At 47.9% G+C, this 16,226-nt stretch overlaps 1 protein-coding gene across 2 annotated transcripts in view; it reads right to left on the bottom strand.

The window, feature by feature from the left end:
* Positions 1-9,100, bottom strand: part of SHTN1 (shootin 1) — a 92,312-nt gene extending 83,212 nt beyond the window's left edge. For both annotated transcript variants that reach the window (XM_040992047.1, XM_040992048.1), the window contains exon 1: positions 8,817-9,100. In XM_040992047.1, coding sequence (XP_040847981.1) covers positions 8,817-8,874 — 58 coding nt within the window. In that variant the 5' untranslated portion in view covers positions 8,875-9,100. The remainder of the gene's footprint in view (positions 1-8,816) is intronic.
* Positions 9,101-16,226: the final 7,126 nt, after the last annotated feature.

The following is a 16,226-nucleotide window of genomic DNA, read 5'->3' as shown; positions in this document are numbered from 1 at the left end:
GAAGTCAGGGTTTGGGTGGCACAAGATGGCACCGCGCACTGCCCAGCTGGGCCTCCTAGCAAAGAATGAGAACTCGCTCACCTCTCGCTGGTTAGTGAAAGTAGTGTAAAGAGTTGGGGGGCGGGGGGGGGGGAAGGCAACACATTTCGTGACTGTAGTTACCTCGAACATGAAATTCACCCGTGACTTGGAAGAACACACAATCCAGGTTCCTGAATTAATTACACTTAGCAGCACTCTCAACAAATACACACACATCACTCCCAGTTAACTGCAGCATGGATTGGAACCACAAGTCCAATAAACACATGGGTTTCATCTGTGGTCCAACGCATCTGGAGCTTCTATGTCAATGACAAGATATCCCCACATCAACCATCACAACAATAAAACTCAAAAGGCCTCCTTAGGTGCATCTGAAAACTGAGGCAACCACTACCCCCAAAACCTACAGAGAGAGTGTATGCGAGAGAGAGAGAGAGAGAGAGAGAGAGAGAGAGAGAGAGAACAGACACCAAGCAGAAGCCTGGGAAACAAACCCGCTCTGAAACCTCCACTGGTTGCCCAACAGCCAGAGGCCATACTCAGATAGCCTAAGACCCACACACATCGGGCATCCCATATTAGAGGAGGGGGCCCACACATTTATTAGTTTTGACCTTGCCTCACCTGGTGGGGCACAGGAAACTGTGAAGGTCATAGCTCCACAACAGTCTCACCTAATCATAGCACTAGGATCTAACAGCAGGACTGCCAGGGTGACCACTAAGCCAGCAGTTAGGATGCCAGCTCAGAGCCCCGCAGTGCAATTCCAGCCTCCCTGCCAGTGCAGACCCTGGGAGGCGGCCATGATGGCTCCTGCCACCTGCCTGGCACCTGCCTGGCAGATCGGGACTGCGTTCCAGGCTCTCAGCTTCAGTTAGGCTGCGGTGGGTATTTAGGAAGTGAACTGTGGGAGCAGGTGCTCATGCTGTCTTTCCCTCAAACATACAGATAATTTAAAACTAGCAACAGGCCTATAGCACACTCCCCTTCCTTCTACACCTCCTAAAAAATGTTCAGGGTGGCTCTATTCTTAAACCTCAGGGCAACAGAGATTGTTGGCAAGTGAACGGATAACCAAGCTGAGGTACATCCACACAGTGGAAAATTATTCAATGAGAAAAGGAAAGCTGTGAAACCACAAGAAGACATGGAGGAAACAGAAATGCACATTGCTGAAGGGAGGGAAGCCATCTCAAGACCATCTGCATTACAATCTCAGTTATAGGACATTCTAGAAAAGGCAGAAGAGATGAGTGGCTGCCGGGAGTTCAGGAGTGAGCAGGGAGGAGAGAATGGGCGGAGCCCAGGGCAAGACTTAGAGGAACACAGAGACTTGGAAGAACACGCAGGGCAGTTGTTCTGTGTGACGCTGCATTGGTGGACATGCCTGTCCCAACTCATGGAGTAGACAACAGCAAGAGGGAATCCTAATGTAAACCAAACTGTGGACTTTGGTCATTAATTATATATTAATAGGGGCTCACCAATCACAACAAATACGCTATGCTTATCAATAATACCAGGAATAGAAGCAGGAGAGAATTGAGAAGGTGTGTGAGAATTCTGTACTTTGGGCTCATTTTTTCCTGTAAGCCAAGGATGGGGATCCATTCTTCTGCCAAGGGCAATTTGAGTATTTATAACATCACTTATGGACCACACAAAATTATCCACTTTTTAAAAATTGGCTTGCTTTGGATTGGCTGCATTTTGAGCACTGTCTGTGGTCGCCCCATCAGGGCCACACCAAATGATCTCACAGACCTTACATATACCCCACCCCAGCTGTGAATGTAAAACTTCTCAGAAACCAGTCTTACTTATTAAATGAAATTAAGCAGGGGCACGAGCTTGGCCTGGCAGTGAAGATGCCAGCTGAGACATCCCAGGCTGGGTTCCATGCTCACCTGTCTGCTGACTCCAGCTTGCAGCTAGTGCAGACCCTGGGACGCACCAGGAGATGATGCAAGCACTCCCTGACACCCTCGTGGGAAACCTGGATGGGGTCCCAGCGTCTTGGCTCCTGGCTTCAACTGCCTGCTGGTGCCTCAAGCATGTGGGGAGTGAGCTAGAGAATGGTCACCTTCTCTCTCTTTCTCTGTCTTGAACCAATTAGTTAGTTAAACACATAATCGGAGACATAGCCCAGACTTCTCCCTTTGAGAAGCTCAGAGGAAATCAAGGAACTAAAAGGATCTGATTATAGCACTTTCTGTGGTACCTTCCAAAAATAACAGAGCTCATATTTTGATGTTTAAAATGTTTAACTGTGTAGTAAGCAGAAAACAAGAGCTGTGTTCCTTCTGCTATGAATAGCTTCTCAGAATAAAGGCACAAAAAGTTGAAAAAACAGTTTTAGACACAAAAATTCCACATTAGTTTCCCATTCTCCATAAATACATGTAGTTATCATCAAACATAGTTTTTAAACATTTAATTACTTATTTAGTTCAAAGTTGAAAGACAGACAGAAGACAGAGTAGTCTTCCATCTGCAGGTTCACTCCCCCCCCCCACGCGGACACAACGGCAAAGGCTGAACAGGACTGAACCCAGGAGCCAGGAGCCAACAGCTTCAGTGGCAGTGGCCCAAGTACCTGTACCCTCTTCCACGGCTTTCCAAGCCATGGCAAAAAGTGGAGCAAGCTGAGACATGAGGTTGTGCCCACATGGCATGCCAGCAGTAACCAGTAACCATGGCATGAGAGGCAGTAACCAGTCCCACGTACTTCTGACTTGCTGAGATCTGCTAATAATTAATATGGTATGTCTAAGATTGAGACATTACAATGAATGTATGTCCATATTTTGTTCACATTTACTTTGTTTTTCACCAAAAAACACTCATGTTCTGTCCCAGGGTCCTCTGGTGGGATGCTGCAACTCCTGCAGCTGTCATACGCCCTAAAACGCTCCTTGTTTCTGGCAACCTTGGCAGTGCCTACAAGGACTGGCCAACTCTTCCACAGTCTATCCCCCCCACCCCCTCCCCGGGATGTGTCCGGTGCTTTCCTCTGGAGCAGACCAGACCTTCAGGATTCCAGGGGTCAAGTGCCACTTTCATCGTATCTTGTTGCAGTTCAGATTAGCCCAGGACTTACCACCTGCCTGGCTCACCGGCTGGGCAGCACTGGTTTTCCCCTCCTTCCGCCCTGCGGTGCCTAGAAGGAAGTTAGCGCACAGCCCACACACGAGGACCAGAAGTCATGCCACACCTTTGGAGAGGAACTGAAAAGGGGATGTACTCCACTTCCATTAACTTTGATTGTTCTTATGGCTTGTCCCCAGTACCCTGCCATGGTCAAACAGCAATTGTCTTGGAAAATTAACTAATTTTGTGGTTAAACAAATAAAATAAATTAGAATAACTCATTAAAAAAAGCTTTGATTGTTCTGCATCTGAGATCTGTCACTCTTCCCCACTTATTTGTTCCTTTTTTATACCGTCTTAATGGTATCCAGCTTACATGTTTTATATATATACATATATATAACCAGTAATAAACATAACACAGAACATTTCTATCCAGGGTGAGTTCCTAAAGCTGAAACCTCTTGGTCACCAACACTCAAAGACTGCCACATTCTGAAATGTTTTAGATTCTAGATTTGGATGAGGGATGCCTGACTGGTGAAGTCCATACAAATACTCAAAAAAAAAAAAAAATCTGGAAGACCCTGGCCCAAGGGATGCTCCCCTGCACTTGCTCTGTGCAGACCATCCCCGCTCCAGCCCCTGGAAGGGCTTGCTGTCAGTTCCCAGGTCACCACCGCAGAGGGCTCCAGCTGGAGCACTTCCATAGTTTCTGACACTAACAAGATACCTCCGGCTAATCCTGAAGACCAGCCCATTCCTAGAGTCAGCTGTTTTCCCTAAAAACACCTTCCGTTTAGTGGGTATTAGAAACCAAGTTCTGGGCACTCATCACTACTGTGCAAGTTGTGTGTGTGTGTGTGTGTGTGTGTGTGCACGCGCACGCCTGTACACCAATCCAAACATGCATATATGCCTGAAAACCTTCTCTATGCAGCCTCCTGCATCTACATGAAATTAAACATGAGTTTTCTCTCAAGTCTAATCCACTACAAGAAGCATTTTAACCCTTCCCCTCAATCGTGTAAGCACGTGATATTACATGGAGGGAGATCTGCCCAGAACACTATCCATTCAATTGATAATGACTGATTGAAAAACGAATATTAGATACAAACTATTAGATACTGGAAGACAACACGACAAAAAGCCAGGAGCAGATAACTTTGAAAAAAGCAGGAACAGGTTAGAGCAAGCCTTATAAACAGGGCGAGCCTGTCCCCAAGGCAAGGGAAAGAAGTATTTTGGATAGGAAAATGGTTTATAATCTTCCCAAGGTAGCAGGATATAAAGTCTAAAAAGGCTCGTCAGGAGGGTGGTAAGGAAATAAAAGTTGGAAAGCAATGGGTTTCAGAGAATTGGTCATTGTCTTTATTATTTTATATGCTTTGGGTTTTTTGGAGCATGAGTTTATTTTGTATTTTTAAAATATTCACTCGGCTACTGCAAGTGGTAAGTGATCTGTGAGACTGGGACTAGAAGGCATAGTCCCCTTGGCCCAGGCTGACCGTCCATGTTGCCGGGGCAGTGCCAGTGTGATCCTCCTCATCCATAGCTCACCAGCCCCCAGAGGAATTCTAATTTTTAATAATTCCTTAGTGTTTCAGAGGCAGCTGCCCCCCCATCACACTTACAAACTTCCGGCGTTGGGATGGGCATCTGACCTGGTAGTTAAGATGCCCATGACCCACACGAGCGTCCAGCCTTGACCTGACTTTAGCATCCTGCTAATGAGCACCCTGGGAAGCCACAGGTGACAGCTCAGGTCATTAGGTCCCTGCTGCACACATGGGAGACCCGCACCACATTTCTGGCTCCTAACTTCAGTCCAGTCCAGCCCCAGTCCTGCAGGCATTTGACAAATAAACCAGCAGATGGGGGGTTGGGAGTTTAAATCGCTCACTCTGTATCTCTACCTGCATGCCTCTCGAACAGATATAAAATTATTTACATACCAGTATAAAGCCACGTTCATGTTTAAAACCAGAACTACCATGTCATTCCAGACCACTTTCTACAAATTGCCTTTGGACGAACACACACGACTGGCAACCCTGCACCTTTTCCAAACTGATCTGGCCACTGTGATGGGCGACAGCTTCAGCTCTGCTTTGGCTCCTTTCTACCCCAGGCTGAGAACAGCCTGTCATTAACAACTCAGTTCTAAGGATAAGCTTGGTAAGTTTTCCCTCAAGCCCTTAAGCACCCCCTCTCAATCGCCTAGTGGTGGAAGAAGTTTAGCTTGCTTTACAACCCATTATCTTATCATGGCAAGTCCATTTAACATGCTACCAGACCATGAAAAGCCCCTAACATCTGGGTCTCTGTGACTGCTGGTGATAACATCTTCCTTGTTAAGTGACCAGCATTATCTTTAGGTTCATCTGCAAGTTCTAATGGATATGGCAACACCATGCTGATCAGTTTCAAGGGCACCCTTTGCTGCTTTTGGCCAGTCTGTGCCCCACCTCCTGGCCAGGGCACCCCGTTCTGCCTTAGAAAGCTACTCCAATCCATTGGTCTTAGAGGATCTACAGGCCAGTAAAATCCTGGCCAGAAGATTTGAATCCACAACCGCAAATAAACCAGATAGTCTTCCTGGAAGTGACAGCCATGCCCCGATCTTCAGATCAGCAGCAACCAGGGCCTATTGGTCTCTGTGTCTCTCATGCCTATCACAGGGTAAGGCTATGAATATTCAATGCACGTGGGTTGAATGAATTACACAGAAAATCATGCACCTTCAACAAATGCGGAACCAAGTCTATCATTTTCCAACAGAATTCTGGAAGGGCGGCAAATTGTATGATGTTTTGTAAGGGAAATGTCCACGTTAGTAGCTGGGAACTATGCATCAGAAATAGTCCCCGGAGTTGCCACCCTTCTGTGCACTCAAGATGTCAATCAGTCAGCAAGATAAAGCCCCCCAAAAAGACAAAAGGAGAATTACCTCAACATCTGCTTGAACATAAGCAATCCCACACTGGCTAATTTTTTTTTTTAAAGGGACATAATATAACTTTCTAGAAAGATATAATATAGCTAATTATACCATTCACAAGAAGGGAACATACAATGTTTTGAAGTGATTCCGAAGTGGGTGTGATTTATAAGACACAGAGCTCAGGGGACGCTCCATATAAATTAGAGAGAACTCATATTGTGACAGCCCCTGTCATTACACTTCACAACTTCTGTCAGAAGCAACCTGATTCCCCACGCCACTGACGGCTGCACGCCCCACTTAGGAGCAGGCAGGAGGCTTCTCGCTGCGCCCCAGCCCAGGGAGCCGGCTCACATGACAGACATAACCTCACCAGGGAAGCAACACCAGGATGAACCTGACAAGGCCACAGAGTGGGACAACACAAACAACAGAGGAAGATGTGTGGGGGGCGGGAACAGAGGTTCAGAAGCTGGTCTGGCTGTCACATTAACAGGGGAGGTGAGCGGCCAGAGTCCACCAGTACACACTGCTACAAGCAATGAGCAACCAAGAGCCCTGGTGCGAGACGCTTCCGCCATGCCAGCAAAATGCCTGGTCTGTCTTCCCTCTAATTCATACATTCCATCTCTAAGACTCTAACTGTAACGGAGTATGTTTAGCTAATGACTACCTGTAAGACAGAAAACCTGGGGAGTACGAGGGCTGTGTGGCCCACTACCCGTTACCCCCGGCCTGGCAACGGGCCTCACGCATGGCAGGTGTACTTAACCTTTAGAAAGGAATAGGGTATTTAATCAACACCAGCCCGTCTCATTCACTCAGAATGGGGGTAGTATGTGATGTTAACTGGCAGGAAAAAGTACTGCTTTCAAAACTACACACACACACACACACACACACACACACACACACACACACACACTCCATCAGCTTACAAAACCAACGACCTTACTGTTAAGTGCCTCAAGACCTAGTGGGCTGTTTCTCCACCTCAAATCCCTAGTTGTTCAGTTAGTTCAATTTACCACACAGTAAATTCATCCTCTGGTAACAAGCCCGTTGTTATCACAGCCTATGCGCAAAGGACAAATGACCCAGTTTTGAAAAGTATAAAAATCACACCGTGAGCTAAAAAAAAAAAAGCAAGCGTGTCACCACCTTTCATGTCCTTAAACAGTGCGTCGTAAGCCATACCAATCTCAACGTCTAACTGGTCTGTTTCTGGTGGCGTATTCTTAACCAAGGAAATATACTTTCTAAAATGACCAAAACCATGGGGGATTTGCCTTCCAGTAAGAGAAAGAGCCAGAAACTTAGCAAACTTCCCTTCCTCTCAGTCCTCCAGTGCAACACAGAGAAAGAAGGTACTCCAGCCAAACAGAAACAGGCTGTGGGTTATCAGCCCTGCTGAGCCACCCTGGAAAACCTACAGGCAAAGAAGGAAGCTCATTGTAAAACTGTCATCCTTACCTAAAAACTGACCATCCACAGAAAGAGCTGACCTCCACAAAGAGGCCAAGCTCCCAAAGGCCAGAAGGTCCGTCAGGGGCCCATGGGGAGTCCTCACCGCCCCACCTCCAGGCCCTTCTAGCACAGGAGGTGCAGGTGCCGGGAAAGTAACACTCAACAGCCTGCAGGAAGGCATTCTGCCCAGGCCCAACTTTCAGTGATTTCCCCAGGGTCACAGAGTGAAGAGGGTGGTGGGTGCTCACCAGGAGGGGTGAGGGAGCAACAGGTCCTAGGACTGCACAGAACCCCAGCAAGCCTCCGTGCCCTACACTGACCCACTCAAGGCAAGAGCCGGCCTAGAGGGCTGACCTAGAAGAAGTGAAAGAGCTGGGAGAGCCCTGGTCTAATTGCAGAGCAGGGCCCTGCCTCCCCACCATGTGCAAGGAAGCTCAAGAGCCTCCATTTTTTTTTACTTCCTAAATCTGCAAGGTCTCTCTCTCGCTCTTGACCCACACTCCCAGGCCACCCTCAGGGACAGTGATTGCAGCCATGTGTTTCACGCGTTGGGTGAGCACTGGCTTACTGATGCGGCTTTGTTCCCAAGTGTAGCAAGTGATGGAAAAAAAAACAGCCCTTTATGACAGGATAGCAGCCGATTCCCAAGCAGGAGAGAAATGTTTGTGCACAGGGCCTGGCTTGCACGAGCCCGGCGCCCACAGGCAAAGGGTGTCGGCTGACTGATTCATCAATTGCTATAAATGGGAAGTGACAAAAACACACGGGGGGGGGGGCTAAAAAATCCCAACTGGCGAAAGGAAAAGAGGAACCAGACCGACTTCAAGGTGGGTGGGGGGAGGTGGGAGAGCTACGACGCGGCGCTGCAGGCCACCCAGCGCCAGCAAGTGTGCCAGGGTGGGGCCGGGGAGCCAGACCACGCACCACCACCCCGACACCCTGCCGCACCCCGCCTCTGCGCTTTCCAGGTGCCACCACGCGACCCTAGCCGCGCCGGGCGCTGGTCCCTTCCCCCTCCGCTCTCAATTCCCCGCCCCGAGCCCCGCTGGCTCTGCCGCACCACCGGCCCGACACCGGCGCGTGGGCTCCCCGCGGCGCGCAGGGCACTCAGGACGCCCCTCCACGCGCGCCACCCGGCCACCAGGGTGACCCCGGCCACCGCGGAGCCGCCCGCCGGACTCCCCACCTGCCCCGGCCCGAGCGCCAGGGCGCCGTCTCCGCCCACGGGCCGCGGCCGCCCGCACCTGGAGCCCGCGTGGCCGCCTACCTTGCTCCTTCAAGCTGGTGATGAGCTGCAACTGCTTCTCCTCGGCCGAGCTGTTCATTTTGGCGGGTGGGGCCGCGAATAAAAGAAAAGGAGGGAGCGACGAGGGGACCCGGGGGAGGGGAAGACAAGGCAAAGACGCCTCTGGCGTGCGGCGCCTCTACCCGGAAGTTGGATCCGCTCCCGCTCCTCCTCCTCCTCCTCCTGGCGCGGTGCGAGCGGGTGAGATCATCCCCACGCACCTACTCGGCGCCCGCGGCCGCTCCACCTGCGGGCGACGGGGCGGGTCCCCGGCCTGGAGCGCCCGAGTGCCTGCGCGGAGGCGCGTGGCCTCGCGTCCCCTCGCGTCCCCTCGCGCTCCAGCTCCTCTGCCTCCACCCGCGACCGCGCAAGGACGCGCGCGTGCGGAGGAAGCCGACCCCCGAGGCGCCGAGGCGTCGCAGGAAGCCCCACTGTATACGCGACACGCGAGGGGCCCGCCTCAAACACCCGGTTCTCACACCCCCGGGCTGCGGGGGCGGGGTTGAAAACAGGTGCCCAGGTATGTTTAGGGTCATACACGTTGCTCCCTTGCCAACACGGAACAGGTGCGTTTGGCGGCCGCCTGACCGTTTAAGTTGCTACACAGGCAGTGAAAGAGGGCCCCGGGGTTTTTGCTACCTTCGCATCCATGCACACAGGTGGGGAGAATGCTCCCGCCTCACGTGGGCTTTGATGAGCAGCCCTTGGCCCTGGACGGGCTGCCACTGCAGCCCCAGTGTGTGCAGGTGCGACTGACCGCAGGGCCTGGGCGGAGGGAAGCCCAGTGGTTGAGCCACAGCACTGCCCATGCACTGTTAAACCATTCTCCAGGGTCAACCCAGACCAGGAGAGGGCTCAAGAATGGGAATTAGTGGTGTTTACTTTCCAGGAAGAGGAATAATGAGCGAAACCCCAAATCCATTATTCAGTATGCTGCTTTTTTTTTTTTAATTTTAAAGATGCATTTATTTGATAAAGAAAAAAGGAGGGAAAGAACTTGTATAATCCTGGCTCATTCCCCAAGGCCCGTGTAGTCCAGGCTGAGGCCAGGAGTCTGGCACTGCAGAGGCAGAGTCTCTCGTGGGTGCAGGGGCCCATGCGCTGAGCCATCCTCCACTGCTTTCCAAGGTACATTAGCAGGAAGCTGGATCGGAAGCGGAGCAACCAGGATATGAACCAGCTCTATGACGTTACAGGTGGCAGCTTAGCTCTGAGAAATGGTTTGTGGCTGAGAAGCAGAAGTTGAAACAATTCTTGCTCAGTGTTCATACAGCATCCCAAACAAATCCTAACTGAATTGGGCTTTGTGCACAACCTGCCTTTTCTTGCTACCGTAATGCCTGTAGGCACGGGCAGGGTGCCAGCCCAGGGCTTCTGCCATGTTACCTGTCGCCTGTGCCAATGCCCCACTCCATCGGCCCTGTCAGACCTTCATATGGAGGTAGGGGCTGACAGACTGGCCAGCCCAGCCACTAGTAACTTCCTAATACTCATTAGCTTGAAAGAAGTTTGGGGAAAAAAGAAGAAAAAAAAAAACTTTGTCTTTTTGGAAAAAAAAATGGCTATCGACTGATTCAGTGGTAGAGTGATCAGATTAACACCCTTCTTTGTTTTCTTATTACTGGGTCCTTTCCCAGGTTTTTCTTTCGATAGGGCAAGTTGGTTGTAGAAGCCCAGGAGAGAGCCAAATGCCCTTTGCCCTGGAATTAACATTTTAGTCCTCAGAGAAGTCCAGGAAATGTGAGACAATCCAGACCCACCTACATCGAAAAATGCATATTGCTGTCACCACATACTTTGTAGGAGAGGAAATTATTTCCTTGCAAGAGTTTTGGGTGATGAAACATGGTCATCTGGCTTTTATGCGGCAGAGCCAGGAAACCTGTTACCCACCCCCAGCAAGCTCCTGGCTGCTGGGCAGCGCTCAGGAGCCCCCTCAAGCTGGAGGTTACATCTCACGCCCTTCCCAGCATCAGCAGAGCCGTCCTTCACACAGGCATTCATGCACAGGTTCCCGTCTCTAAATGGCTGGTTCAGTATTCCACTTGTATTAGGGAAATACTAGTGGAGTTTAAGAATAAGTGAATTGTCAGATCTATAATCGACCTAGTGTTTTGCTCCCATGCTGAATCAGCAACCCCTTGAAATTAATCCCATTGACCCTCCCTGAAAAGACAAGGACCTCGTGAAACACAATCTGGTATTATCAAGAGGACATGGTATGAATTATTAGGGTGGCCACTTGAGTCACTTGTTGGGATTCAGAGCTCCCATTACACCATGGTTTATTTATAGGATATGAATATTGATGGAAAAGATAGAAGTGATATAATTAGTTTTTGTTCTGGTAAACAATACAGAAAGAGATTCATGTTGCAAGTATCACACCGGAGTTATTAGTCTCCAAATAATGTGTCATCTTAGAAACACCTGTTTACAGACATGAGAGGACTTCAAAACATCTGGCAAAATTGAAAGAAGGGTTCAACTCAAAGGCATTTAGAAATAGGTGTATAATTTTCTCATGACACATACTCTTCATGAACTTTTTGAAGACCATGTGTAAATTTCAAATATTTTTACATAAACTTGCTAATTCTGTTTTATCACAAATTTTTGAAGTACACTCATACACAGAGAGAGTGAGAGAAACAAAGAAAGATAAAAGAAACTTTAAACAGGAATTGGAAGGCCGAGTACCAAACAGTATAATGGCTGCCTCTAGGGGTGGGAGCCAGGAGAAGCAGGCACTGGGAGTACAAGAGCGGCGTGTCATGGTCAAACATGTTTTTTCTCTGGGCCATGTGCAATGGGCTAAAAGCTAATCCCCGCCTTGCATCTGCCAGGATCCCATGTGGGCACCAGTTTGTGTCCTGGCTGCTCAACTTCCCAACCAGCTCCCTGCTTGTAGTCTGAGAAAGGCCAGAGCCTTGGGACGCTGCACCCGCATGGGAGACCTGGAAGAAGCTCCTGACTTCTGGCTTCAGTCCAGCCATTGTGACCACTTGGGGAGTGAGCTAATGGATGGACATCTTCCCCTCCGTCTTCTGCTTCTGTCTGTAGATCTGCCTTTCCAATAACAAAATAAATACATTTTTAAGTGTTTTTTCCTTAATTTTTGTTTATTTTCCAAGTAAGTGTATAAATAAAATTTTAGATAGATAGATAATGATTGAAATATAGAGTTCCCTTTATGTGATCCTGTAGTTCTATATTAGGACACCTGTCGTAAAAGGTTTTTATTATAATGTTCATTATGATATAAAAATGGAAACATCTGAATTATTTGAGAGACACATACAGAAAGAAAAAAGAATGTGTGAGTGAGAGATAGAGATCTACCACTGACTTCACTGGCTTGTACAGCATTAGGTGTCCACAACAGCCAAGGTTGGACCTGGGCTGGGGCCAGAGCCAAGAGCTAGAGACTCAACCCAGATCCCCCTGCTGGAAGCATCACTTCTCGCCGCCCCACCCCTCCAAGCTCTGTAGCAGCAGGAAGCTGGCGCTAGGAGCAGAGCCAGGTATCAAGTCACAGACATTTATATGGGAAGTGGGCATTAAGCACGAGGGCAAACATGTCTTAAGTTATAATCAGTAAAGGATTGCAATACCCGCCACCCCCCCCCGCAAAAAAAATCAGCACTGAACCGTTAACCATGTCAAATGCACAGTACCCAACAGCCAATGAGACGTGAGGCAAGTAAAGAAAAAAAAAATGACCTATAATGAAGTAAAAACAGTCCTAGAAAAGGACTTGGGAATTCCAGAAAATGAAATGAATGGGGTTAATGGAGATAAACAAGATTGGTTTCTGCATTTATCTTTGCTGGAGGTATTTGCTTCTCAGTATAGCTGTGAGTGGCATCTAATCCCCAAGGAAACACTCTGGCAGTGCCCACAGGATAGGTGCAACGGTTGTCTGTGTTCAGCAAGGAACCGAGGAGATTAGAAAGGTCTGTGTAAGTATTACTCTAAGTCTGACCAATATGATCAAAGGCATAGCACGGACCCAGCACAGCAGCCTAGTGTCTAAAGTTCTCGCCTTCATGCGCCAGGATCCCATATGGGTGCTGGTTCTAATTCCAGTGGCCCCATTTCCCATCCTTCTCCCTGCTTGTGGCCTGGGAAAGCAGTCTAGGGTGGCCCAAAGCCTTGGGATCCTGCACCTGCGAGGGAGACCCAGAGGAGGCTCCAGGCTCCTGGCTTTGGATTGGCTCAGCTCCATCTATTGCGGCCGCTTGGGGAGTGAGTCATTGAATGGAAGATCTTCCTCTCTGTCTCTCCTCCTCCGTATATCTGCCTTTCCAATGAAAATAAAATAAATCTTTTTAAAAAGAGGCATATCACTTAAATGGAAATGAACATGATGGGAATGATTTTTTTAATTCCAGATGAACCACAGAAGATAAATACATCAAAAATGAAAACATATACAACAGGTAGGCTTCATGTCAAACAAGTAGAAGACAAGATCAATGACTTCAGTGTAGCAGAAACAATCCAAAAGGAAACACACAGAGGAAAAGAGACTTTAAAAACCAAATGGAAAGGGTCCAGTACCGTGGCATAGCGGCTAAAGTCCTCACCTTGAACGCACCAGAATCTCATACGGGCCCCAGCTCTAATCCCGGAAGTCCCGCTTCCAATCCAGCTCCCTGCTTGTCGCCTGAGAAAGCAGTCAAGGACAGCCCAAAGACTTGGGACCCTGCACCTGCGTGGGAGACCCGGAAGAGGATCTGAGCTCCTGACTCCTGGCTTCTGGCTTCAGATCAACGCAGCATCTGCCATTGCAGTCACTTGAGGAGTGAATCATCAGACGGAAGATATTTCTCTCTGTCTCTCTCTCAGTATATATCTGAAAAAAACAAATGACATCACATCTTGTAAGACAGTATCAGTCAGCTTAATGACATATCAAGTTGAAAGCCCACTAGAAGAAAAATAAGGTGATGAAACAATGACTAAAATGATGTCAAATGTGATAAAAAAAAATGAATTTACAGATTTAAGAAGTTCAGGACAATTTTTAGAGTCACCTTGGATTGACCCCTGCATTTTCTCACAACAGAATACACTGGAAATGTAACATCTCTAAGGGACTTACCAGAACAGCCTGGGCTTGGTTCCTTTTTCCCAAGGGACCGTGAGGTCCACCAGTGCTCTAGCCCAGCATGTTGCATGACTCTGCAGTGAATGACCCGGACAATCTCTTTTGGGGGGGTCCCTCAGCAGCAGCCAAGTGGGAGATGCACAGTCCGAGAATGTCTGCAGCTTCCCTGGGCCTTCAGCGACTGGCTCACGATGGATGCTGGGGCGCCACAGTGCCTTGCTGCCTATGCGTAAGTAATGATCCTGCCTCAAGTGACTTTTTTTGGACAAAAAAAAAAAAAAAACATTTTTTATCCATTTTTTTACTTAGTTATTCATTTATTTGAAAGGTAGAGTGAAAGTAGGAGAGCAAAGAAAGATCTTCTATCCACTGGTTCAGTCCCCAAATTCCAGCAAGAGAGGGCTAGGCAAGGTAGAAGCCACGAGGCAGAGACCCTAGCTGGATCTCCCAGCTGGGTCTGCCTGCTGCTTCCCAGTCACAGTAGCAGTGAGCTGGATCAGAGGTGGAGCAGCTGGAACAGCTGACACTCGACATGGGCTGAAGTATCCCAGTGACTTAAGCCACTGTTAACACCAGCCCCAGAGTACAATGAACCTGCTTCACGAGTGACTCAGCTCATACAAGGATCTTCAAAGAGATTAGCAGTTGATCTCTCACCAGAAACCATGACAGCTACATGGTGATGGAAAACAGAAAGTCCCAAAGGTTCAGAACTGCCCATAAAGAATTCTGTGTTCAGCCAAACTGCCCTAAAATGGAGAAATCAAGACATTTCTAGATATATAAAAGCTAAAGAAGATCATTAGCCCTAGGACTATCCTTCAAAGATAGTCCTTCAGGTTTAGATTAAGAGCACTTAATTAGAAAATAACTCAGCCTATGAAGGGGCTTAGCATTTTGACACGGTGGGTTAAGCTGCTCCTGGAGTGCTAGCTGGAGTCTCAACTGTGCTGCAGCTGCTTCCGTTTCCTGCCCAAGCAGCAGCTGATATGGCAAGGACTTACACCTCTGACCCGCACCCATGGGAGAAGAGATGAGTTCCTGGCTCAGGCTTAGCTATTGCAGAGGTTTGGGAAGTGAACCAGTAGATGGAAGATCATTCTGTTTCCCCTCTCTCTTCCTCTGTCATTCTGTCTTTCAAATAAATAAAAATATTAAACTTTTAAAACTGGGTAATTAAAACTGTTATCTTTTTCAGAAGATCTACTTACGATTTATTTGGAAGGCAGACTTAGAGGAAGAGAGAAGAGACAAAAAGATCTTCCATCTGCTGGTTTACTCCCCAGATGATGGCAACGGTTAAGCTAAGCCGGGCCAAAGCTAGGAATTGCATCTTGGTCTCACACGTGGGTACAGGAGCCCAAGCACTTGGGCCATCTTCCACAAGTGCATCAGCAGGCAGCTCAATCAGAAGTGGAACAGCTGGGACTGAACCTGGTGCCCACGTGGGATACCAGCATTACGGGAAGCAGCTAACCTTGCTGTGCCACAATGCTGTCCCTAAAGGCAGTATTTTAAAGTGAAGAATATCATAAATTCATTCTTACTTTTTCATACATTTTTCCAATTTATTTTGTAAATTTTGTATTTTATAATTTTAAAATAAGTGTCCATCTTCTGCTACAAAGCTTCCTGGCATCTGACTTTAGCCCAACTGTTTCAGGAATTTAAGTGAATCAGCAGACTGAGATATTACCCTGGCTTTCAATTAAATTAAGTTAATATTTTTAAAAGAAAAGTATTTGATTCTCCAAGAGACAGCTTCATCCTCGCTTTATTTCATTCACTTGCTATCCATATGCTAGGTTTGAAAACAGATAACTAACTATAATTTGGGGAACTGGTGATACAGAGGTGGTGTCACCCTCTACAATACTGGTATCCCATCTGGGAACCTGTTTAAATCCAGGCTGCTCTACTTCTGATTCCATTTTCTGCTGATGCGCCTGGGAAAGCAACAGACAATGGCCAAGTGCTTGAGCCCGGCACCCCCACGGCAAATTCAAAGAAGTTACTGGCTCTTCTTGGTCCTTATGGCCATTTAGGGAGTGAACCAGCATAGGGAAAAATCTTTCTTTCTCATCTTTTCCTCTCCCCCAATAATTCTTTCAAATAAATAAAACTAAATCGTTTTAAAACAGAAAATAGATTAGCAAGAACTCTAAAAGCAAAACATAAAGGTATCATGTGACTCAGTATTCTACTGAGAGATCTTCAGAATGTTCATGGAAAACACTTATTTTGAAAAAAAAAATAAATAAAAAGGCTGAGCATGGATT

The sequence above is a fragment of the Ochotona curzoniae genome, unplaced genomic scaffold (assembly GCF_017591425.1).
Source record: "Ochotona curzoniae isolate NIBS_2020 unplaced genomic scaffold, NIBS_Ocur_1.0 contig_66, whole genome shotgun sequence".
NCBI lineage: Eukaryota > Metazoa > Chordata > Mammalia > Lagomorpha > Ochotonidae > Ochotona > Ochotona curzoniae.
Note: the sequence above shows the minus strand (reverse complement) of the source record. Positions and strands in the feature narration are given on the sequence as shown.